Raw genomic sequence first — 25,538 nt, 5'->3', positions numbered from 1 at the left:
AAATAAAATTAGACCTGTGTTCATGCAGAGGCACAATGACTGGATTAATGATGTTATTACTGAAGTACAGGTTTGTCACTGTATCATTCACAAATTGTAGGGCACTTCTGTATTGACTAGACACACCTGCCCACACTAACACCACCACCAAAGACTCCTCTGGTGACAACAGTGGCTGATGCATATCGCTTTCCTTGACGCCTCCAACACCATTGGTGGACATCTTTTCTGCTCAGCACAAATCGACTTTCATCAGTGAACAGCACTGAGGCCCAATGGGTCCTCCTCCACCAATACGATGAAGCCTGTGCCTGGTGGTGTGGTTAGGTACCTTGCAGTTCGTCTAGCACGCATACCACGCTGATGTAAACAATTCCGAATGGTCTGATGGGACACTTAGTGCCTCTCACTTCCCTTAAATGTGCCTGGAGTTGTGTAGCATTCATCATCTGGTTCCGATGGACATTGTTCACAATGAATTCTTGGGTCTGTGACCATCGATGCACATATGGCTTCAGGTAATAATTTATATATATGCTTGCCAGCAATGATGTGATATGCTGTTGACACATCTATTTTGATATGTCTATGTGGGATATCAGGTCTATGAGGCCGGTATACATATATGCCCACAAGTAATAGATGTGTTCCGGTGGCACATATTATAGTGTCTCTACTATGGGCTTCACACCATATGGGGCCGGCATAGCATATTTATAGGGTATATTCTATGCACTCTGCTGCTGTTATATACACCATAGAATAGACTATTGATATATTTGGTGTTCTAATTTAGATAATAGGAGTACTTATTTATTGTTAATGGTGACCATATCTCAGCGGCGTCTGATTATTATATCAGACTTGTTTGCATATTTAGTGTATTATACATCTATATGCTACGCAGATTTTTTGTACTAGTCTATACAATAATGTGCAATTGATTGTCTGCATTCCCATTTAGCTACTCTTAGTAGTGCGATTCATTCCCCTTATAGCTGAACGGTTGTAGCTTGTGCATATAGACAATAATTTAAAATTACTTTATTTTGTATAATATTTAATAAACTTTCTATGGATTCAAAGTTTTTGTGTACCTTGTTATATGTAGGTTATTATTATTGTTCCCAATGAAGTGGTTATCAGTGTGGGATGTGGCCAAAGGGTGTCCACTTCTCTGCCTTTCTGTGATTCTTCAAGTCTCTCTGTTACAACCTTGTGATGACACTGTAAGCTCATTGGCCACTTCAATATGAGAACATCCTGTGTGAGCCTCACAATGGTGCGGTACTGCTGATCAATTGTTAGGTGTCGTCTTGTGATGTGAAAATGTCAAAATGTGAACACCATGAGGAGGAGGAATGTTTAAATACCAACTCTAATTGAATCCCAAAATGTATTGGCTGATTCATGGGTGAAACACACCCTTTGTGAATATTGCCATTAAGCTCCTTGTTAGAAAACAGAAACTTGTACAAAAATACTAACACATTGAACAGTTGGACAAGTGCAACCAAAAGTTTAAGGCTATGTGCGCACTGGGAAATGGAATTTTCTTGAGAAAATTCCGCATGCTCTTAAAGATTACCGCACCCGCGGTAAAAAAAACGCGGCAAACCGCACCCGAAAACCGCATGCGGTTTGCCGCGGTTTGACCGCGGTATTGTTCACGGTATTGCCGCGTGCGGGTTGGGATGTGCTTTATTACATTCAATGCAATAAAGCACATTGAAAAAAAAAAAAAAAGTCATTTAATTCTGAGATAGTAGATAGATAGACAGACAGAAGAATAGATAGAGGGATAGATAGATAGATAGATAGATAGATAGATAGATAGATAGATAGATAGATAGATAGATAGATAGATAGATAGATAGATAGATAGATAGATAGAGGACAGATCGCTGCATTTCCCACGGTCGGCAGTGAGTTCACATTACCGGCCGTGGGAAATGACCGGTAATTACCTCTGCTGTCTGCTGCATTCATTCAGCGCTGTGTCTGTGACAGTCGCGGCTGGATGTAAGCAGCGCAGGACCTGTGGATTACGCCGGAGCTTTGGTACGGGACGGGTTAATAAAATGGTGAACGAGGCTTGGTTTGTTTTATTTAAAATAAAGGATTTTTCGGTGTCTGTGTTTTATTCACTTTACTTACAGGTTGATCATGTCAGCTGTCACATAGACGCTGCCATGATCAAGCCTGGAGTTAATGACGGTGATCCACCATCATTAACCCCTTGTATTACCCTGCTGCCACTGCTACACGGCGGCAGGAAGAGCCGGGGACACTCCGGTGCTGCTGTATAATGCATGCGACAGTCCCGGGGCAGCTGCGGCTGATATTCTCGGCTGCGGGAGGGGGAGTGAGGCGGGGGACATTAACCCTGCCCCTCGCCCTCCCCAGCCTGAGAATACCGGGCCGCCGCTGTGTGTTTACCTCGGCTGGACGGTAAATATACAGCGGAGCCCACGTGGTTTTTTTTTTATATTTCCGTTTTCTTTCTATGTGTCTGTGTCTGTGTTCTATGTGTCTGTGATGTGTGTGTGAGTGTGCTCTGTGTGTGTTTACTCTCTGCACGGCTTCCTCTTCCTGTAATGACATCACTTCCCTGCAAAACCGCAGACAGGCGATGTACATTACCGGAGGTAAACCGCGAAATACCGCAGGGAATAACGCAGGAAAACGCACAGAATTTGCTGCCTGCGTTATTCCCTGCGGGATTTCATGATTAACATTGGAGTCAATGGAGTGAAATCCCGCAGTGATGTGCGGAAAAGAAGTGACATGCACTTGTTTTTGCTGCGGGATTCCCGCAGCAAAACATGCAGCTGTCAAATTCCGCCCAGTGCGCACAGGATTTTTTTTCTCCATAGGATTTGCTGGTGATTCACTGCAGAGATGTTATGAACATTTTCTGCAGCGAAACATGCAGCAAATCCGCGGCAAAATCCGCGGAAAATCCGGTAAGTGCGCACATAGCCTAAAGAAGGTTACATTAAGTTCCCCTGATATGGTTAGAGGGGATCAATCTGAAGCTTCACCCAAAAGCAAAGTACCTATAAAATGATACATATTATATACACAAGAGATATATATATATATATATATATATATATATATATACATATATACACACACACATACATATATATACACACATATACACACACACTTTTATACACATATAATGGTAACTAGCACTCTGAAATCTGACCGATTTCAGAGTGCTGCTGGTCTTCAACTTTTACCCCACCTTAAAAAAAAGGGATCCCTTGCACAAGCCTCCATCAACCAAATCAGTTGCTGTTAGAGGATAAGAGGATACAGATTATAGACAGATGGGGGACACAGAGATAAATAAACATATATTGATATCTATTTTCCGGGCAGATGCTCCTGATGACTCTTTGAAAACATCTCCATCTTCAGGAATCTCCATCTCCTTCATCATATAGTGAAGCTTGTTGAGTATCTGATAATTTGTTAGCGCTATATAAAAATTAATAAAGATTTGCATGTATGATTGTACCACATCTACCTAAGTTGCACTGACACCTAGGGGTCGTGCAAGGTATAACATGTCCACACCAAAAAGTTCCACACCTCTGCTATGCAACGCATGGAGGGCAGTTTTCTTTTGCATTCAGGACACTGTATCTAGGCGTCTCTTAAAGCCGTATGTATACAATTAAAACGCATACACATTAAATAGATTGCAAAGCACCAACAAACTTCGCCAACAAATCTAATGTGTGTGAGGGCATTAAAACAACGGTATACGTTATTAAAATGACATTGCTTTTAGTGCTATAGAAAAGCAACAATCAAAAGTGATAATAATGACTTACTGTCTTCAGTGGGAAGAATCTGGAGGGAATATATCCACTCTATTATTTCAGCTTTGTTCACAACATGCAAGGAGTCCAACATGTCCAGTCCAGACAGAGCGAAAAACGCAATCGTCAACCTAAGAAGACAAATAAGAAGAGTGTCAGAGCAATATTGTATCCCTGAGTACACTAAAGGTGCAAATCCTCCCATGGAGACAGGACAACAGAGTTATCACAGGCCAGAAAACAAGTCATTTCCAATTATTCACTGCCACTGTATGGTTAGTAAGCTTAAAAAGAGGTATTCCCATCTCCAGGATCCAATCCCAACAAGTAGTAGGTGTAAAAATACCGTATTTTCTGACGTATAAGACCCCCAACTTTTCCAGTTAAAATATAGAGTTTGGGATATATCGTATATACTCGAGTGTAAAGACCCAGTCACACTAAACAACTTACAAGCGATCCCAACAAAGATACAACCTGATAGGGATCGCTGGTAAGTTGCTAGGAGGTCGCTGGTATGATGTCACACTAAGCGACGCTCCAGCGATCCCACCAGCAACCTGACCTGGCAGGGATCGCTGGAGCGTCGCTACATGGGTTGCTGGTGAGCTTGTCACACAGGCAGATCTCACCAGCAACCAGTGACCAGCCCCCAGCGCCGCGTGGAAGCGATGCTGCGCTTGGTAACTAAGGTAAATATCAGGTAACCAACCCGATATTTACCTTGGTTACCAGCGCACACTGCTTAGCGCTGGCTCCCTGCACACCTAGCCACAGTACACATCGGGTTAATTACCCAATGTGTACTCTGCTACGTGTGCAGGCAGCAGGAGCCTTCTGTGGACGCTGGTAACCACGGTAAACATCGGGTAACCAAGAAGCCCTTACCTTGGTTACCCGATATTTACCTTCGTTACCAGTGTCCGCCGCTCTCACACTGCCAGTGCCGGCTCCCTGTTCCCTGCACTCCTAGCCACAGTACACATCGGGTTAATTACCTGTACTGTGGCTTCAGTTGTTGCTCTCTCGCTGTCACATACAGCGATATGTGCTTCACAGCGGGAGAGCAAAAACTAAAAAAATGGCCCAGGACATTCAGCAACAACCAGCGACCTCACAGCAGGGGCCAGGTTGTTGCTGGATGTCACACACAGCAACATTGCTAGCAACATCGCTGTTATGTCACAAAAGTTGTTCCTTACCAGCAATGTTGCTTAGTGTGACATGGCCTTAAGGCGACCCAAGTAATATTTATTCCCCATTGTTTAGTGTTACCCCTGCTGTAATGTCCCCATTGTTTAGTAATGTCCCCTGCAGTAATGTGCCCATTGTATAGTAATTTCCCCTGCTGTACTGTCACCTGCTGTAATGTCCCCATTGTTTAGGAATGTCCCCTGCAGTAATGTGCCCATTGTATAGTAATTTCGCCTGCTGTACTGTCACCTGCTGTAATGTCCCCATTGTTTAGGAATGTCCCCTGCAGTAATGTGCCCATTGTATAGTAATTTCCCCTGCTGTACTGTCACCTGCTGTAATGTCCCCATTGTTTAGTAATGTCCCCTGCAGTAATGTGCCCATTGTATAGTAATTTCCCCCAGGGTGGATTGATTTAAATCACGCCGATTTAAATCATGATTTAAATCACGATTTAAATCAAAAGATTTTTTTCTATTTAAATCGGATCGATTTAAATCATGATTTTAATCATGATTTAAATCACTGATTTAAATCAAAAGGTTTTTTTTAATATAAATCACGATTAAAATGCAGAAAGATACTGCAACCATAGCTGATGCCACAGAAGTTTGGAAAGATTTAGAAGGTTCTCTAGATCTCTTGAACCTCTCAAACAATGTAAAGGTTGCAATACAGCACCGCAAGGACCAAGCATTAAAAGAAGAACACTATTTAGCCAATATCTTGCATCCCATCTACAGAGGGAAAAAATTATCTGAGGCGGAAATCAACTCTGCAATGGAGTGGCTCGCCAATACTAACCATGACATTGTGGCAACTGTGCTGAAATTGAAGTGTGAATCTGCACCATTTCAAAAATACATGTTTGCAGATAACGTCGTTAATGAACTAAAACCACTGGACTGGTGGAAGTCGCAATCACTTGTTCTTCCAGCAAAGATAATAAATCTAGCTACTCAGCTACTGACTGCATCGGCTTCATCCGCAGGAGTAGAGAGATTGTTTTCTTCATTTGGTTTTGTGCACACAACAGTCCGAAACCGCTTAGGAACTGCTAAAGCAGGACAACTGGTTTTCCTATTAAAAGTCCTAAATAAACAGTAGGCTTAAAGGACTGATGTATTCACTGAAGATGTTTGCTTACTTCAAACGTTAGAGATAGGCTATTGCTAAAAAGTACTAAAGGCCCCGTCACACTAAGCAACATCGCTAGCAACATCGCTGGTAACGAACAACTTTTGTGACGTTGCTAGCGATGTTGCTGTGTGTGACATCCAGCAACAACCTGGCCCCTGCTGTGAGGTCGTTGGTTGTTGCTGAATGTCCTGGGCCATTTTTTAGTTGTTGCTGTCCTGCTGTGAAGCACAGATCGCTGTGTGTGACAGCGAGACAGCAACAACTAATGTGCAGTGAGCAGGGAGCCAGCTTCTGCTGAGGCTGGTAACTAATGTAAACATCGGGTAACCAAGAAGCCCTGTCCTTGGTTACCCGATATTTACCTTTGATACCAGTCTCCTGCTCTCACTTCCTGTGCTGCCGGCTCCTGCTCTGTGCACAGATAGCTGCAGCACACATCAGGCAATTAACCCGATGTGTGCTGTAACTAGGAGAGCAAGGAGCCAGCACTAAGCAGTGTGCGCTGCTCCCTGCTCTGTGCACATTTAGCTGCAGCACACATGGGGTTAATTAACCTGATGTGTGCTGTAACTAGGAGACTGGGGGCTGGTCACTGGTTGCTGGTGAGCTCACCAGCAACTCGTGTAGCCACGCTCCAGCGATCCCTGCCAGGTCAGGTTGCTGGTGGGATCGCTGGAGCGTCGCAGTGTGACAGCTCACCAGCAACCTCCTAGCAACTTACCAGCGATCCCTATCGTTGTTGGCATCGCTGGTAAGTTGCTTAGTGTGACTGGACCTTTACTCTCTGTAGTTCAATTCTGAGTGTTTAATAGTGCAAATAAAAATTATTAGGTTTCATAATCAACTGTTTTAATATTTTTATTTGTGTAAAACAATTAGATTTGCAAAAAGACAAAGTTTTGCTTGTGTACAACTTGATTAAAAAATCTGATTTAAATCAAATGATTTAAATCAAAAAAATCTGATTTAAATCAAAAAAATCTGATTTTTTTGATTTTTTTAAAAAAATCAAGATTTTTATCCACCCTGATTTCCCCTGCTGTACTGTCACCTGCTGTAATGTCCCCATTGTTTAGGAATGTCCCCTGCAGTAATGTGCCCATTGTATAGTAATTTCCCCTGCTGTACTGTCACCTGCTGTAATGTCCCCATTGTTTAGTAATGTCCCCTGCAGTAATGTGCCCATTGTATAGTAATTTCCCCTGCTGTACTGTCACCTGCTGTAATGTCCCCATTGTTTAGGAATGTCCCCTGCAGTAATGTGCCCATTGTATAGTAATTTCCCCTGCTGTACTGTCACCTGCTGTAATGTCCCCATTGTTTAGGAATGTCCTCCTGCTGATTCCCTTCTGTCGATATTCTCACCTGTCCTCCGTTCCCGCGCTGCCTCCAGCTGTTTCTTGCAGTCCGCAGGCACACAGACCCCTCCGTGATAGCGTGAACGGAGAAGCCACTGCAGGATGTGGTCATGGCTTTACTGCAGTTGAATGCTTTACGGCGCCACAAAGCATTCAACTGCAGTAAAGCCATGACGACATCCTGTAGCAGCTGCTCTGTGCACTGGACACTATCACGGAGGGGGTCTGTGTGCCTGTAGACTGCAAAAAAACCTCAAACAGCTGGAGGCACCGCGGGTACAGAGGACAGGTGAGAATATCTTTTATTGTGTGTAAACGACGGCACCGTGCACCGCCGTATATGACAACCCCGGCGTATAAGATGACCCCCCATGACTTTTGAGAAGATTTTCAGGGCTTAAAAAGTCGTTTTACACGCCGGAAAATATGGTAGTAATAATATTAGCAAATACCTCTAATTAGAAATGTAGTATAGTTTTCCTGCTATAGCCAAGTCTCTCACCTCATGTGAAAGGCATTGCAGCATAGGTGACCATGGTTACGTCCACTCATATAGTGACAGTTACTTAGTTGCTGATGGTCATAACCATGGACACCTAAGCTACAATGCCCTGCACATGAGGTAAGAGACATAGCTATAAAAAGAGCTATATTACATTTCTGACTGGAGGTATTTGCAAATATTATTATTACACCTACTACATATTGGGATAGGATCTTGGAGATGGGAATACTCCTTTTAAAACATCTGTGAGTCACATATGTGTGTGGTTAGTGTTTTTCACAGAAAGACCATTATAGTCTATGGAAATCATAGCCAGGACATGGAGGGTATCCGTGTGGAACTCATGTGATGTCCATGATTAACAGTATAATGAATAGAAGCGGTTCATTTACTTATTTCATACGTGAAAATTACCGATAAAATAATGATGGTAAAAACAGAACAAACACTGGTGAAATCTGATCATGAACGCAGATCAAACTCGAAGCAAGAGTTTTACATACAAGACAAATCACAGATGTGTGAATGAGGCCGTGGATTGTCCTTCTGCACAGGCCATTCACAACGTATGGACATTTCAAAACCTCGGATAGAGAATTTATTAACAATGGTGATTCAAACAACTTAAAAAAAAAAACAAAAAAAAAAAAAAAAAACACACAAACATTACCTTTATACTATACTTTAATACATAAAAATGCACCAATTTTCGTTATTGGGCACATTGCTCAATCAATTTCACATAAATTGCCTAGCTGTGCACCAGAAAAGGTACTCAACCAGTTCTGCGCATATAAGGCTAGGTTCACATTTCCGTTGTTCTCCATCAGTCACATGCGTTGCTTGACGCTTGTGACTGATGCGTTGTACAACGGATGACAAGAATAAGAATTCATTGTCTGACTCCGTTGTAAAAGAGAGAGCGATCAGCTGATCGTTCACAATAGCCGGCCGGCTTTTGAGAGCGAACAGATGATCTCCCGGCGGCCGGCTAATGAGAGTGATCAGCTGATCACTCACAGCAGCCGGCCGCTGGGTGATCAGCCGATCGCTCACAGCAGCCGGCCGCTGGATGATCAGCTGATCGTTCAGCCGCTGAGAATGTGTGCGGGGGGCGAAGTGCGGGGTGGGTGGAGCCGAGTGGGGCCATGGAGCTGAGGACGTCAGGAGAGTGAGTGTGTGTGTGTGTGTGTACACATGCCGAGTGCGGGAGAAAGCGGAGCCGATCGGGGAAGTTTCGGGCTCCCTTCAAACATAGCCAGGGTAAATATCGGGTAACTAAGCAAAGCACTTTGCTTGGTTACTCGATATTTACCTTGGTTACCAGCGTACACCGCTTAGCGCTGACTCCTTGCACACGTAGCCAGGGTAAATATCGGGTAACTAAGCAAAGTGCATTGCTTAGTAACCCGATGTGTACCCTAGTTACATGTGCAGGGAGCCAGAGAGAGCATGCGCAGCGAAATCCTACGGATTGCGCTGCTCAAAAAACGTTACAGGGTCCGTTCCTGCTGCCCGGCGGTCAGTCGTTCCATGACTGATCAGTCGGGCGGAGGACGCAAAGCAGCATGATCAGTCACAATCCGCCGCTCATACAAGTCTATGGGAACAACGGAATCCGCCAAACGGATTCTGTTGTTTACCAGAGCCGCAGATTGTGAGTGATACAAATTCACGGAAATGTGAACCTAGCCTAAGGTACATTTCTGCTCTAATTTCTACCAGTCAGACTCCGAGGCGCCCCCTATTCAGATTGGTGGGCTACAGCTTCTGCCCAGGTCAGTTTTAGCTGCAATACTCCGGGATGCAGCATTACAAGTATCTAATCTGTAAATTTTGATGTTATACATTTTTTTTAAAAACAGAGTAATTTGTACAAATATTTTTAATTTTAGTATGTGGACAGTTTTTTAAAAAAAACAAAACACTGATATACACGAGGGGCTGCTGATAAGTCTTTGGTTTTACCCAGAAAGAAGTGAGATAGGATGATGAAACTTTCCATTTATTTCACATACTCTCCACTGATGTCAACACACTTCTTACATCATTATTCCAAGTTCTGTAAAGGCCATTTTACACACAGCGACAATCGCTAACGATATATCGCTGGGGTTACGAAATTCGTGATGCACATCCGGCTTCGTTAGCGACGTCATTGCATGTGACACCAGCGACCGCTAACGATCCGAAAAGTGTCAAAAATCGTTGATTGTTGACACGTCATTCGTTTCCCAAAAATCGTTGTTCCTTCTGGACGCAGGTTGTTCGTCATTCCTGAGGCAGCACACATCGCTACGTGTGACATCCCAAAAACCACGAACAACAGGGTACTTGTGTCCCCCGACAACGAGGTGGGAGTGACGTACATGCGGCGGCTCTCCTCCCCTCCGCTGCAATTGGCGGCCTGCTGTGTTAAGTCGCTGTGACACCGCACGAACCTCCCCCTTAAAAAAAAAAAAAAGAAGAAGAAGAGGTTGTTTGCCGGCCAAAGCGACGTCGTTTGTAAGGTATGTGTGTGTGACGCGTACCAGCAATATTGTTCGCCACGGGCAGCTATTTGTCCGTGACACACAAATGACGGGGGCGGGTGCGATTGCTTGCGACATCGCTAGCGATCTAGCAGCGTGTAAAGCGGCCTTAAGTCCAGCAAAAAGAAGGAATTCGGTTGTGCCTCAAACCAGGCATCCGTAGCAGCCATGGCATCAGAAATGATGTGAAACTTAGTACCCTTGAGGTATTTCTTTAGGTTTGGAAACAGAAGATAGTCGGAGGGAGCTAGATCAGGTAAATAAGGTGGGTGGTCAACCAGCTCTGCCATTTTTGCCGTGGTCGCTTGTGCAGTGTGAGCGGAGGCTTTGTCTTGCAGGAACAAGATTACTTTGGACAGCTTGCTGTGCCTATTGTCCTTCAGAGCTGCCTTCAATTGGTCCAAAAGCTCAATGTAATACCTTGCATTGATGGTGGAACACTTTTGAAAGTAGTCCACTAGCAGCACGCCCTCCTTATCCCAGAACACAGATGCCATTACCTTAGTGGCCAATTTTTGCACCCTGAACTTCTTTGGAGGAGGAGAACGACTGTGTCTCCATTCTTTTGACTGATCCTTGTTTTCAGGGTCATACAAATAAATCTAGGTCTCATCCATAGTGACCAGTCGATCCAGTAAGTTCTTATCAGTCCGGAAACACTGACAAATGGACCAGGAAGTTTTCACTCACATGCTTCTCTGATCTGTTGTCAAACATTTGGGGACCCACTTTGCAGAAGCTTCCTCCTGTCCAAATGTTCATGGCTAATGACACAAACATGTTCACAGGAAATCCCCATGATGTTTGCTATTGCTTTAGCTGAAATTCGTTGATTCTCCAGTATGAGGTTGTGCACAGCATCGACGATCTCCAGAAGAACAACCACTCTCGGTCATCCAGGACGCTCCTCATCATTGGTGCTGAAGTGGCCTGTTTTAAATTTGCCAACCCAGTTCTTAACTGTGGAATATGAAGGGCATTGATCCCCCAATGTCTGTGACATATCACCATGAATATCCTTTGTGGACTTTCCTTGCAGAAACAAGACATTTATCCTCTGCTCTCAGTTGCTGTGAATATCGCATTAGACTCCAGCACTTTATTTTCCCGTGAGCGTAGAACACTGTTGCCATAAGCGACAAACACAAAATTCTGAAAACATATATTAGACACATAAGGCTTTCATGTGATGTAACATTCATTACTATAGAAACAAAAAAAAAAATAAAAAAAATAAATCAAAGTCAGACTCATCACCAGCCCTTCGTATTCTATTAAATCCATACATTCGAGGAAGCATGGAAAACCTGACTTTCCCAATAAATGCCATGACCTGGCCTCTGCCAAAAGTGATGTGTATGAATTTTTATTTCATTTTTTCCATTACAGTAAAACCAGAGCACAGGCTTTAATTAGTTCCCACTGAAGATCTGTTTACACTGAGTGACCGGCAACATGATACGAATCGGTAAACGTTTACTGTTTGGCGGTCATCTGAATGGCTGTTTACACAGGCAGGACAATTGACGACGTGGACACAGATCTAGATCGCTGCTCTACATCCATGTTGCTGACTACAAGCTAAAATGTGACATTTATGAATCTTGGTGCACGGAATTCAAAAATCACATCCGTTTCCTCCAATCTCATCCAGTTTTTCTGCAAAATGCTGTTTGCTAAAGAACTCTTACAGTAATAAAGTGACACTATATATACTGTTTAATAATAATTATAATATACTATTATATTATTTGAAAATCATGAATACACAACATGAAATGCTGAATATGTAATTACAATAACTCATGCTTAATAAGCAGTTAAGTACTGCCAATGACAACATTTTTATGGCTATATACAGTACAGACCAAAAGTTTGGACACACCTCATTCAAAGAGTTTTCTTTATTTTCATGACTCTAAATATTGTAGATTCACATCGAAAACATCAAAACTATGAATGAAAACATGTGGAATGAAATACTTAAAAAAGTGTGAAACAACTGAAAATATGTCTTATATTCTAGGTTCTTCAAAGTAGCCACCTTTTGCTTTCATTACTACTTTGCACAATCTTGGCATTCTCTCGATGAGCTTCAAGAGGTAGTCACTGGAAATGGTTTTCCAACAGTCTTGAAGGAGTTCCCAGAGATGCTTAGCACTTGTTGGCCCTTTTGCTCTGCGGTCCAGCTCACCCCAAACCATCTCGATTGGGTTCAGGTCTGGTGACTGTAGAGACCAGGTCATCTGGCGTAGCACCCCATCACTCTCCTTCTTAGTCAAATAGCCCTTACACAGCCTTGAGGTGTGTTTCGGTCATTGTCCTGTTGAAAAATAAAATGATGGTCCAACTAAACACAAACCGGATGGAATAGCATGCCGCTGCAAGATGCTGTGGTTGCCATGCTGGTTTAGTATGCCTTCAATTTTGAATAAATCACCAATAGTGTCACCAGCAAAGCATCCCCACACCATCACACCTCCTCCTCCATGCTTCACGGTGGGAACCAGCCATGTAGAGTCCATCCATTCATCTTTTCTACAAAGACACGGTGGTTGGATCCAAAGATTTCAAATTTGGACTCATCAGACCAAAACACAGATTTCCACTGGTCTAATGTCCATTCCTTGTGTTCTTTAGCCCAAACAAGTCTCTTCTGCTTGTTGCCTGTCCTTAGCAGTGGTTTCCTAGCAGCTATTTTACCATGAAGGCCTGCTGCACAAAGTCTCCTCTTAATAGTTGTTCTAGAGATGAGGTGTGTCCAAACTTTTGGTCTATACTGTAAGTAGCAGGATTTAGTCGTTCAAGAGGCTTACAAGTCACATCAATTTTAAGTCTATTAGGCCATGGCATACATTGAGTATTTGGTGAGTTTTTTTACTTCAGTATTTTTAGCCAAAACTAGGAGTGGGAAAATAGAGGAAAAGTATAATCGACACACAACACCACTTGTGTATTTTCTTTTACCCACTCCTGGTATTGGCTTGCAAATGCTGAGGTAGAAATAAAAAATAAAATAAAAAAAATAAATAAATAAATAAATCATGAAATACTCAACATGTGCACGTTTCTTACAAAGGTTTTGGTTGGAACATACAGTCATGGCCGAAAGTATTGGCACGTTTGAAATAGTTTCAGAAAATGTACAGTATGTCTCGCAAAAAATTATTGCAATTCCATGGTTTGTTATACATGTTTATTTTTTTGTGTGTATTGACACAACACAAAAAAAAAAAAGGCAAATTGGAAATAATTTTACACATAATTACAAAAATTGGCTGGACAAAATTGTTGCCACCTTTCCAACATTGTGGGTTAACAACCTTGTTTCAATCATGGGATGGTCGTTCAAACTCACCTGTAGCAATTAAACATGTGGACAATATCAAAATCACTCTTGAAACCAGAGAAAAAGGGGAGAAGTTGACTCAATCATTGTATTCTGTGTGTCACACTAAAGGCCCCGTTACACGCAACGACGTATCTAACGATATATCACCGGGGTCACGGATTCTGTGACGCACATCCGGCATCGTTAGCGACGTCGTTGCGTGTGACAGCAAGGGGCAACCACTAACGATGGAAAATACTCATCTTATCGTTGATGGTTGACACATCGTTCCTTATCCAAAAATTGTTGATTGTTGAGCAACGCAGGTTGTTCGTCGTTCCCGAGGCAGCACACATCACTACGTGTGACAACTCGGGAACGACGAACTACAGCTTACCTGCGGCCGCCGGCAATGAGGAAGGAAGGAGGTGGGGGTGGGATGTTACGTCCCGCTCATCTCCGCCCCTCCGCTTCTATTGGGTGGCCGCTTAGTGACGCTGCACAGACTGCCCCTTTAGAAAGGAGGCGGTTCACTGGCAACAGCGACGTCGCTAGGCAGGTAAGTCCCGTGTGACTGCTCCTAACGATATTGTGCGCCACCAGCAGCGATTTGCCCGTGATGCACAAATGACTGGGGCGGGTGCTTTCACCAGCGAGATCGCTGCGTGTAACACCCCCTTAAGCATAGAGAACAGAAAGAGGAGAAAAGACCTGTTTGAGAACCAAAGTTGTAGAAAACTATCAACAATTTCAAGGTTACAAGTCCAAAGATCCTGTTGTTTCTTTGTCCACTGTTCGCAACATAATGAAGTTTATAACCCATGGCACTGCAGCTAATCTCCCTGGATAAGGGACAGCAGAGAAAAACGTAATTACTTACCGGTAATGTGTTTTTTCTGAACCCATGACAGCACCACGAGAGAGGGGATCCGCCCTTCAAGGACAGGAAACCTCCAGAATAAAAAGGGGCGGCACCTCTCCCCGCATCAGTTGATTACCAAGCATGACAGGACCTCCGAAACAAGCAACATCGTTAAAAAACATATCCCGCCACCATAACCGCCCAGTGAAGAGGAGTGAAAAGGGAAGCAAACTAGCAACCCCCAAGTGCAGGGAGGGAATGTAAGGGTGCCGTCATGGGTTCAGAAAAAACACATTACCGGTAAGTAATTACGTATTTTTCCAGCACCCATGACGGCACCACGAGAGAATTACAGAGAGGAAGACCTAGGGAGGGACAACAGTTTGCAGAACCCGCCTCCCAAAGGTGATGTCGGTGAACGACAAATCAAGACGATAGTGATTAAAAAAGGTGGACGGAGAAGACCAGGTTGCCGCCTTACATATCTGCTCGATGGAGACCTCCGATTTCCCCGCCCAGGAAGATGCCATCGCTCGCGTGGAGTGTGCCTTCAAACCAGGAGGTACGTCTTCCCCCCCGGCTGTGTAGGCAACCGAGATGGCATCCCTGATCCACCTCGCCAAAGTGGATTTAGAAGCCTTAAGCCCCTTCCTACAGCCCTGGAAGACTACAAACAGAGACTTATCCTTCCTCCCCTCCGAGGTGTCCAACAGATACCTTTGAAGACAACGCCTAACATCCAGGCAGTGCCATCCCATCTCCTCCGGAGTAGAAGGGTTGGCATAAAAAGAGGGGAGCACTATTTCCTGTGATCGATGGAAGTGGGAATGCACCTTCGGCAAATAGGCAGGGTCAGTACGTAAAACTACTCGGTCCTCAAAAAACTGGGTATACGGAGGAGAAATGGATAAGGCCTGAAGGTCACTAACCCTACGGGCAGAAGTGAGGGCTACCAGGAGAATCGTCTTAAGGGACAGATGCTTGAGAGAGATAGAATCTAAGGGCTCAAATGGGGGCCGTGTTAAAGCTGAAAGGACCAAGTTAAGGTCCCAGGACGGAAGAGGCATGGTTCCCCGAGGCTTAGACCTAGCACAGGACCTAACGAACCTAGATATCCAGGGATTACCAGCCAGGGCATGGTTATACAAGGCGCTCAGTGCGGAGATCTGCACCTTAAGGGTACTAACGGATAGACCCAGTTCCCAACCCTTCTGGAGAAATTCCAGGACAACCGGGACGGAGGGTGGCTTAGTAGGATCCGCACCCGAAGAGGTCAGGAATTTCGCCCAAATACGCCCATAAATGCGAGTAGTGACAGGCTTTCTGCACTGCATCAAGGTGGAGATCAGACCTTGAGAAAACCCCTTAGTGCCTAACAACGACCTCTCAAGAGCCACGCCGTCAGGTGTAACCTGGTGCGCTGTGGGTGGAAGGCTGGCCCCTGGGATAGGAGATCCGGTAGGGCTGGGAGAACCCATGGATCGGTGACTGACAGACGCGTCAGCCAATAAAACCAAGGTCTCTTCGGCCAAAAGGGTGCGATGAGAATCACAACTGCTTGATCCTCCCGTATCTTCCTGAGTACTGCAGGGAGGAGGATGAGTGGAGGGAAGGCATATGCGAGGCGGAAGTCCCACTTGAGCAACAGTGCGTCCACCGAGTGAGGACGATCCCTTGGATCCAGGGAACAGAATCGGGGAACCTTCCTGTTGGCCCGAGTTGCAAAGAGGTCTATCTCGGGAACCCCCCACATCCCCGTTATCCTGTTGAAAACGGACTGATTTAGAGACCATTCGCCCTGGTGAAACTGCGTGCGACTGAGAAAGTCCGCCAAATCGTTCTCCTTCCCTCGGATGTGTACTGCCGACAGGGAACCCAGATGAGCCTCCGCCCGAGACATGATCCTGCTTGCGACGGACATGAGGTGTCTGGAGCGAGTACCCCCCTGGTGGTTGAGATAAGCTACCGTCGCTTGGTTGTCCGACAGAACTTTTACATGTTGACCCCTCAACCATGGCATGAAATGACCTAACGCCTTTTCCACCGCCAGCAATTCCCTTCTATTCGAGGAATTTTGAGCTTCTTCTCCAGACCATCGTCCCTGAATGAAATGAGCGTCCAGATGTGCCCCCCAACCGTAGAGACTGGCGTCGGTGGTTACCACCACGGGCTCTGGCGCTCTCCAAGGCACCCCTCTGCCCAAGTGGACCGGATCTAGCCACCAATAGAGGGACTGCAATGTGCGATGTGTGAGAACGATGAGTCTGTCCAGATGGCCCCCGTGAGCCGTCTGATGCTGTAAGATATTCCACTGCTGGACCCTGGTGTGTGCCTGACCCCATCTGACGGCCGGGATGGTCGCAGTCAGGGAGCCCAGGAGGGACATCGCCCCCCGGAGAGTCAGACGCCGGTGCCTCAGAGTCCGGTCTATCTGGGTCCGAAGGGCTTCCACTTTGGAAGGAGGCAACCGACAGAGTTGAGTGTCGGAGTCCCAAGTGAGTCCCAGAAACAGCTGAACCTTTAATGGAATTAATCTTGACTTTTCCTCGTTGATCAACCAGCCCAGCTCCCGCAGGGAAACTTGCACCTGCCGGAGAAGGGCCGCGCAATGAAGAGCCGAGGCGCCCACGATCAAGAAGTCGTCCAGATAAGGAATCAGAAGGACCTCTCTCTGACGCAGATATGCCGACATTTCTGCTATTATCTTCGTAAAAATCCTCGGGGCGATGGCCAGACCGAAGGGGAGGGCTTTGTATTGGAAATGGCAGACCCGACCGTCGATGTGGAGGGCTATCCTGAGGAAGCATTGGAAGAGAGAGTGGATTGGGACATGATAATATGCATCGCGTAAGTCTATGACAGCCACGTGACAGTGGGGATACAGATATTTCACTATGGACCGCACGGACTCCATCTTGAAGCTGTCTATTTGAAGGAACCGGTTGAGGGCTTTCAGGTTGATGATTGTGCGATAGGACCCGTCGGGCTTCCCTACCAGAAAGAGGGTGGAGTAAAACCCTTCTCCCTGTTCCCTTGAGGGAACTTCCACTAGAACCCTCTTGGAGAGGAGGTGACGGACCTCTGCTTCCAATGCCAGCTGTTCCGCCGGGGAACGACGCAGAGGGGTAACCACGAACCGGAGAGGAGGAGGCCGAAGGAAGGGGAGCCGGAGGCCGGAGCGTATAAGGGCCAGTATCCATGCACTGGAGGAAATCCTTTCCCAGGCCGGAAGGAACTAAGAGAGCCTCCCTCCGACCTGGGAAAGCGAGTCACTTGGACGACTTATTCTGATCTTTTGAGGGGCCCTTGAACATGAACCCCTTTCCCTGAGTCTTTCTATCGGACCAGGTATTCCGATCCCGCGGTCGGGTGGGGCGGCGAACAGGCTTCCTCCGAAAGGACCGCCGTGAAGAAGGAAATGATGGAAAGGGAAAGCCGCCCTTCTTGTCGCTAGCTTTTTCCAGGATGTCATCCAGCACCGGCCCGAACAGAAATTCACCTTGACAAGGGATATTGCAGAGTTTAGACTTAGTCTGCAGATCCCCTGGCCAGCATTTCAGCCAGAGAGCCCTTCTAGCCGCGTTGGAGAGGGATGCCGACTTTGCAGCCAACTTAGTGGAGTCCGCCGAAGCATCCGCAAGGAAGGCCGCCGCCCCCCGCAATTTGGAGAGGGAGGACTCAATCTCCTCCTTAGGTGCTCGGGATCTAAACTGGTCTTCCAGTTCGTCAATCCATATAGTCAGGGATCTACCCGTACAGGTAGCCGCAATGGCGGGTCTTAGTCCTCCGGCAGCAGCTTCCCAGGTATTCTTTAGGAAGTGATCAGCTTTCTTATCTAATGGGTCTTTCAGGGAGCCCATGTCCTCAAATGGCAAGGCAAAATTTTTGGATGCCTTAGCGACAGCCACATCCAATTTTGGCGCCTTATCCCATGTGGAGCAGGAGGCCTCCTCAAACGGGTATTTTCTCTTAAAGGCGCCAGGAACGGAATGCTTCTTATCAGGTCTCTTCCATTCCCGGGCAATTAAGGCTTGTATTTTATCCACCACCGGGAAGGAGCGTCGTTTCTTCTGTTCCATGCCCCCAAACATCCTATCCTGGATAGACTTTTCAGGTTTCTCATCCGTGAGGCCCATGGTGGTCCTCACCGCCTTAACTAACTTCTTCATATTATCGAGTGGGAAGCACTGGCGACCCCCTGAGTCACTATCAGAGGAGGAGCGGGAAGTAGAGCCAGAGGAATCACATTCCCCATCAGACCTATCAGAGTCCTCGTGGACCGGCGAAGGAGCCCGAGAACCCCCAGCACTTTGTGCTCCAGACAGTGATCGGAGGGAGTCCCTGACCTCTTCCCGTATGAGGGACCTGAGGTCGGAGGCAAATCCTGGCTGTTCCTCTGACAAAGTTTGCTGAATGCAGCCTTTGCACAATCTCTTAGTCCAAGAACCAGCAAGTTCTTTACAGCACAAGGCACATTCCTTATGTCTGGATTTAGATAAACACTTCTTAGGTTTACTGCACTCCTATAAAAAAAACAGACAATATGACCGCCATTAAAAGCGGAACATCTGAGGTGCACTCACCCACCGATGCCCAGAGGCTATACCGGTTCAGCAGGGCCCTCATCTGACTTCCGTCCTCTAGAAGGCAGTCTTCTGTCAGGGGGGAGAGTGATGAAGCGGCAAGCGACTGTTTCTTAAAGCCGCGAAACGTACGTCGGGCCTCTTTGCACCACCGGACTCAGGACCCAGGTATAATGTTCTCCATAGTCACCACCTCATTGAGGATTGTTTGAATGCTTTTTTGATTCACTCTCCAGAAAATGCCTGTATGGATTCTTTAGCCTCCCCTACATTCTCCATGGGATAAACTGATTTGGGCTTAAGTTTTCCTGATTATACCTGTTTTTGGTTAAATACTTTGCCTCTCTGCCATAGTATTTCTGATAGATATTAATATATTATGATACAATCCCCCGTTTTTGATGGGGTTGCATGTACTTATACTCCCATAAATTGTCTAATATCATACTATTGCAGACATTGTTTATTATACAGGTTTTGTTTCTGTGCTGCTTTTTATACCTACCCCCTTGCTTACTGGCCAGTGACTTGAGTTCTTTGTCTCTGCTGGGGATTCACTCAACCTACAATAAGGGTATACCCCTGATGCTTATTTGCCAGTGATTTTGGCTACATTATATTATAAACCATATAGACCTATGACTGGTACCGTGTTTCAGGTGAAATCTTCTTTTCCTCATTATCTGCACCTGGCCAATGCGGATTTGGGGTTAAGTCTTTTTCCCTCTCACGGGTATCACATTTACACCTATTTGGTCTATTTAAATTCTCCTCCCTGCTTACATGCCGGTATTTTAGAGATACATATTCCCATCAGAGACAAAATACTCTTTTTCCAATGTTATGGTGCTTTACCAGTGATTTGGGCAAATTTGCCTATATATACTACCATTTATACTATTATCTTTACATTGTGATTATCAACTGCCAGTGAGTTTTGGGCCATTTCGTTTTCTGAATATTGTATTCATTCATCCTGATGCTTACGTGCCAGTGATTCTGGCTTTACTGCTTATGAATATTATCTTCCTGTTGTCCATACCAGGCCATTGTTCTGCCCTTTACCATCTGTTCCTATCCCCTCCTCCTTTTAATCTTTGTATCATCATTGTGAATTTTTGCACTTGCACTTTAAAATTCTATTTAATAAAATCTATGAACTTTTTTCAGCATATTTGCTCGTGTTCTCCTTTCTTTGAAATGCTCTTTGAGCTGCTGTGAACCTGGGGTGGCTCCTCCACCTGGTTCATATTTGTTTCTATGCCTTCTGTGGAATGTTTGATTGTTAATACCAAATGTGTGTATATTTTTTTTTAACCCTTTAATTTTCAATGGGTTGAATGGGGGGGTGATTTGAACTTTTATTTATTTATTTTTAATTTTTCAGAACTTATTAAACTTTTTTATTTTTTATTTTACTAGTCCCCCTAGGGGACTATAACAATTAGCAGTCTGATTGCTCATTCATTCTCCTGATCAGAGCGGCATCGCTCAGACCGGGAGAAATGATCATCTCTTGTAATAAGCAGAAGTCTGCTGTTTCTTACAGGATCTGAGTCATGTGAGCGCAGGAGTCATCACATGACCCTTTGCTACCATGACAACCACCGGATTCACGTGATCACGTCACGCGACTTCCGGTATTGGCCTGTGAGTAACATTATGGCACGATCTCTATTAATAATGGTGCTGTCACATATTAACAGCGCCATTTAAGGGGTTAAAAGGCAAGGGCAGATAGCGATTCTGCTTGTGCCTAGCAGGCACACATGTCAGCTGTACAAATCAGCTGAGATATGCGCAGATCTCCCTCGGCTGCCGGGTTAAGGTCTCCTTCCTCCCTTTGAGGTGGGTTCACGCGGTAATCTGATCAGCAGACATGTGCAGCTAACAGGCCCCTGTTAACTCCTTAAGGCCGCTTTACACGTTGCAATCTCGCTAGAGAGATCGCTAGCGTGCATACCCGCCCCCATCGTTTGTGCGTCACGGGCAAATCGCTGCTCGTTGCGCACAAAATCGCTCGGATCCGTCACACTACTTACCTGCCTAGCGACGTCGCTGTGACCGGCGAACCGCCTCCTTTCTAAGGGGGTGGTTCGTTCGGCGTCACAGCGACATCACTAAGCGGCCACCCAATCGAAGCGGAGGGTCGGAGATGAGCGGGACGAACATCCCGCCCACCTCCTTCCTTCCTCATTGCGGGTGGCCGCAGGTAAGGTGAGGTTCCTCGTTCCTGCGGTGTCACACACAGAGATGTCTGCTGCCGCAGTAACGACGAACAATATCGTACCTGCAGCAGCAACGATTTTTGGGAATAGGGGAGCATGTCAACGATTAACGATTTTGCATGATTTTGCGACCATTTTCGATCGCACGTAGGTGTCACACGCAACGACATCGCTAAAGTGGCCGGATGTGCGTCACGAATTCCGTGACCCCAATGACATCGCTTTAGTGATGTCGCTGTGTGTAAAGTGGCCTTTAGGTCGCATTGTCAAAGCGATCTAACGTGCTCCGGCTGGGATTGCGATGTTCCCATCTGCCATCAGTGGCATTGTGACGCAATCACGGGGCATCAAAGCGTTATCATGACAACGCGGGGTCAGCTGATAACTGTTGATGTCATGACTTACTTCCTGTGAATGCCACAGAGCGCTGGCATTCACTGGAGATCAGCATTTCTGCTGAAGCATTGCTCTGATCAGCTGAAGAGATCAGATAGTGCAGTCCTAAAACCTAGTACTACTAGTAAAGTTTTTAGAAATATAAAAAAAAAAATCTAAAAAAAGTTAAACTGTTCAAATCACCACGATTTTTCCCCATTGAAAATAAAGAAGCTACAAGAAAACATCCCCCCCCCCACATATTTGGTATCGCCGCTTTCAGAAATGCCCGATGTATCAAAATATAAAATCAATAAATGAGAATGCTATGGGTCTCTGAAAATGGCGACAAAAGCACAATTTTTTTTTTTTACAAATTTCTGAATTTTTTTTCACCATTTAGATACAAGTAAAACTCTATAGGTTTGTTACTGACCTGGGGAATCATATTTCATGGTCAGTTTTACCATATAGTGAAAATGATAAATAAAAAAAATAATAAATTGTGCAATTGCACTTTTTTTGCACCGTACTTTGAATTTTGTTTTCAGTTTCCTAGTACAATATAGGGCAGAATGAATGGTGTAGTTCAAAAGTACAACTCATCCTGCAAAAATAAGCCCTCATATGGTTATATCGACTGAAAACTAAAAAAAAAGTTATAGCTGTAGGAAGAAGAGGAGGAAAAAATGAGATCGAATAAATACAGAAAAATCGCTGGGTGAAGGGAGTTAAAATTTACACCACTATAGCTCTCTTACTTAGAAGATAGACTCATTTTTTTGTTTTGCATGAAATAAATAGAATACGTGCTATCGCTTCTCCAGGATTTCTTACTGCCCCTGATATTTCATTTTAAAGAGGTGGTTTACTACTTAGCAGTGCTAGCCACCTTCATATAATGTTCAGACGTCCAGAAACAAGGTTTCTCTTAAATACCTTGTGTTGGCAATATTGCCTATGAGCAGCACTATTGCGGACCACTCACCCCCATTGTGTGACCCCAGGGCTCCGTGACCTCTGAGATCCGGAGATGTCACGTCAACTTCCAGTTGCCCAACATCACCAAGGCCAGCCCCAGGCTCCCTAACTAACTAGTGATGAGCGAGCACTACCATGCTCCGATTGCTCTGTACTCGTATCTAGTGATGAGTGAGCACTACCATGCTCCGGTGCTCTGTACTCGTAACTAGTGATGAGTGAGCACTACCATGCTCCGGGTGCTCAGTACTTGTAACTAGTGATGAGAACGCACTACCATGCTCGGGTGCTCAGTACTTGTAACTAGTGATGAGCGAGCACTACCATGCTCCGGTGCTCAGTACTTGTAACTAGTGATGAGTGGGCACTACCATGCTCCGGTGCTCAGTACTTGTAACTAGTGATGAGCGAGCACTACCATGCTATGGTCTTCAGTATTAGTGATGAGCGAGCACTACCATGCTATGGTCTTCAGTATTAGTGATGAGCGAGCACTACCATGCTATGGTCTTCAGTATTAGTGATGAGCGGGCACTACCATGCTATGGTCTTCAGTATTAGTGATGAGCGGGCACTACCATGCTATGGTCTTCAGTATTAGTGATGAGCGAGCACTACCATGCTATGGTCTTCAGTATTAGTGATGAGCGAGCACTACCATGCTACGGTCTTCAGTATTAGTGATGAGCGGGCACTACCATGCTATGGTCTTCAGTATTAGTGATGAGCGGGCACTACCATGCTATGGTCTTCAGTATTAGTGATGAGCGAGCACTACCATGCTATGGTCTTCAGTATTAGTGATGAGCGAGCACTACCATGCTATGGTCTTCAGTATTAGTGATGAGCGGGCACTACCATGCTATGGTCTTCAGTATTAGTGATGAGCGGGCACTACCATGCTATGGTCTTCAGTATTAGTGATGAGCGAGCACTACCATGCTATGGTCTTCAGTATTAGTGATGAGCGAGCACTACCATGCTACGGTCTTCAGTATTAGTGATGAGCGGGCACTACCATGCTATGGTCTTCAGTATTAGTGATGAGCGGGCACTACCATGCTATGGTCTTCAGTATTAGTGATGAGCGAGCACTACCATGCTATGGTCTTCAGTATTAGTGATGAGCGAGCACTACCATGCTCCGGTGCTCTGTACTCGTAACTAGTGATGAGTGAGCACTACCATGCTCCGGTGCTCTGTACTCGTAACTAGTGATGAGTGAGCACTACCATGCTATGGTCTTCAGTATTAGTGATGAGCGGGCTCTATCATGCTCAGGTGCTCGGTACTCATAACGAGCAGTCAGACACTCGGGTGGGATCGATACGAGCACCCAAGTATAATGGAAGTCAATGGGAAACTCATTTTTTTGAGAGATCTGGAAAAATGCTTGAGTTCCATTATACTCAGTACACGGGTTGAACCTGTCTGAGCGTCAAAATGCTGGTTACGAGTACCAAGGATGGTAGCGCTCGCTCATCAACACTTGGTGCCAAAATCTTCCCTGATAGTCCGGCCCATGGCAATTCTTGAATATGATGAGGTCGTCTCCAAGGCAGAGTGTGTGTCTTCCTCATGATCTCAAGGAGCTGCAGTAGGTTATCCCTAAAACAGTAAGGTATCAGAACCAATAGCACGAAGTAGAAATGGATCTTGTACCTAGGAGCTGAGCTCTCCGTTCATGGTCTATAGGGCGGTCTCCTGAAATATGGAGCACTGTACTCCCCAGTCCTATAGACAATGAAAGAAGCAGTGGTTGAGCATAAACACCTCCGCTCCATTCTACACACGCCATACAAATGCTACAGAGTTCAAGAGCCCCATTGTCAGGATCGCTAGGGGGCCAGGGGTTGGATCTCCAATAATCGGTAAGGTAACTCTCATCATATAGCCGGTAGGGAAGGGGGGAAAGCAGGGCTGGGACATGGGAGGGCAGCCCTGATCACCTAGGGACCTCCGCCATTACCTGCTGGTCTCCAGTGACGAGCACTGCTCGGGGAGAGCTTGGAGACTCCGCTGGAAGTAACGGACATGACGATCCGGTAAGAAAAGTAACCTCTCCCCAAGCAGCTCATCCTCCTCCTCCGCCATCTCCTAATGTGTCCTGACCCACACCTCTTTCCGTACGGTAGATGCTAAAGCCTAATAGTAAGCGGCAGGACCTGCGATGATGTCATGGTCATGTGATCAGTCACGTGAGAGCGCAGTCAGACTCTGCTTCCGGGGAGCGATTGTATTTCATGATGGGAATGTTTGTTGTTCTTTCTCCTATCTCCACACCCTGATTTATCTGATTTATAGTGTGTGTGTATATAAATACTGTGTGTGTGTGTGTGTGTGTGTGTATATATATATATATATATATATATATATATATATATATATATATATATATATATATATATATATATATACTGTATGTATGTGTATATACTATGTGTGTGTATATACTATGTATATACTGTGTGTATATACTGTGTGCATATATAATGTGTATATACTGTGTATATATATATATATATATATATATATATATATATATATACTGTATGTATGTGTATATACTATGTATATACTGTGTGTATGTATGTGTGTATACTGTGTGCAT

General features: G+C 45.2%; 1 protein-coding gene across 1 annotated transcript in view; it reads right to left on the bottom strand.

Moving 5' to 3' along the window:
• Window positions 1-25,110, bottom strand: part of PGGT1B (protein geranylgeranyltransferase type I subunit beta) — a 74,561-nt gene extending 49,451 nt beyond the window's left edge. Inside the window, exons 1-2 of the mRNA XM_075324996.1 lie at window positions 24,897-25,110; window positions 3,852-3,970 (exon numbers count right to left, since the gene is read on the bottom strand). Of these exons, the coding sequence (XP_075181111.1) occupies window positions 3,852-3,970; window positions 24,897-25,021 (244 nt within the window). The 5' untranslated portion in view covers window positions 25,022-25,110. The remainder of the gene's footprint in view (window positions 1-3,851; window positions 3,971-24,896) is intronic.
• Window positions 25,111-25,538: the final 428 nt, after the last annotated feature.

Source organism: Anomaloglossus baeobatrachus, chromosome 1 (genome assembly GCF_048569485.1).
Source record: "Anomaloglossus baeobatrachus isolate aAnoBae1 chromosome 1, aAnoBae1.hap1, whole genome shotgun sequence".
Classification (NCBI taxonomy): Eukaryota; Metazoa; Chordata; class Amphibia; order Anura; family Aromobatidae; genus Anomaloglossus; species Anomaloglossus baeobatrachus.
This window is presented reverse-complemented; position numbering and strand designations above follow the sequence as displayed.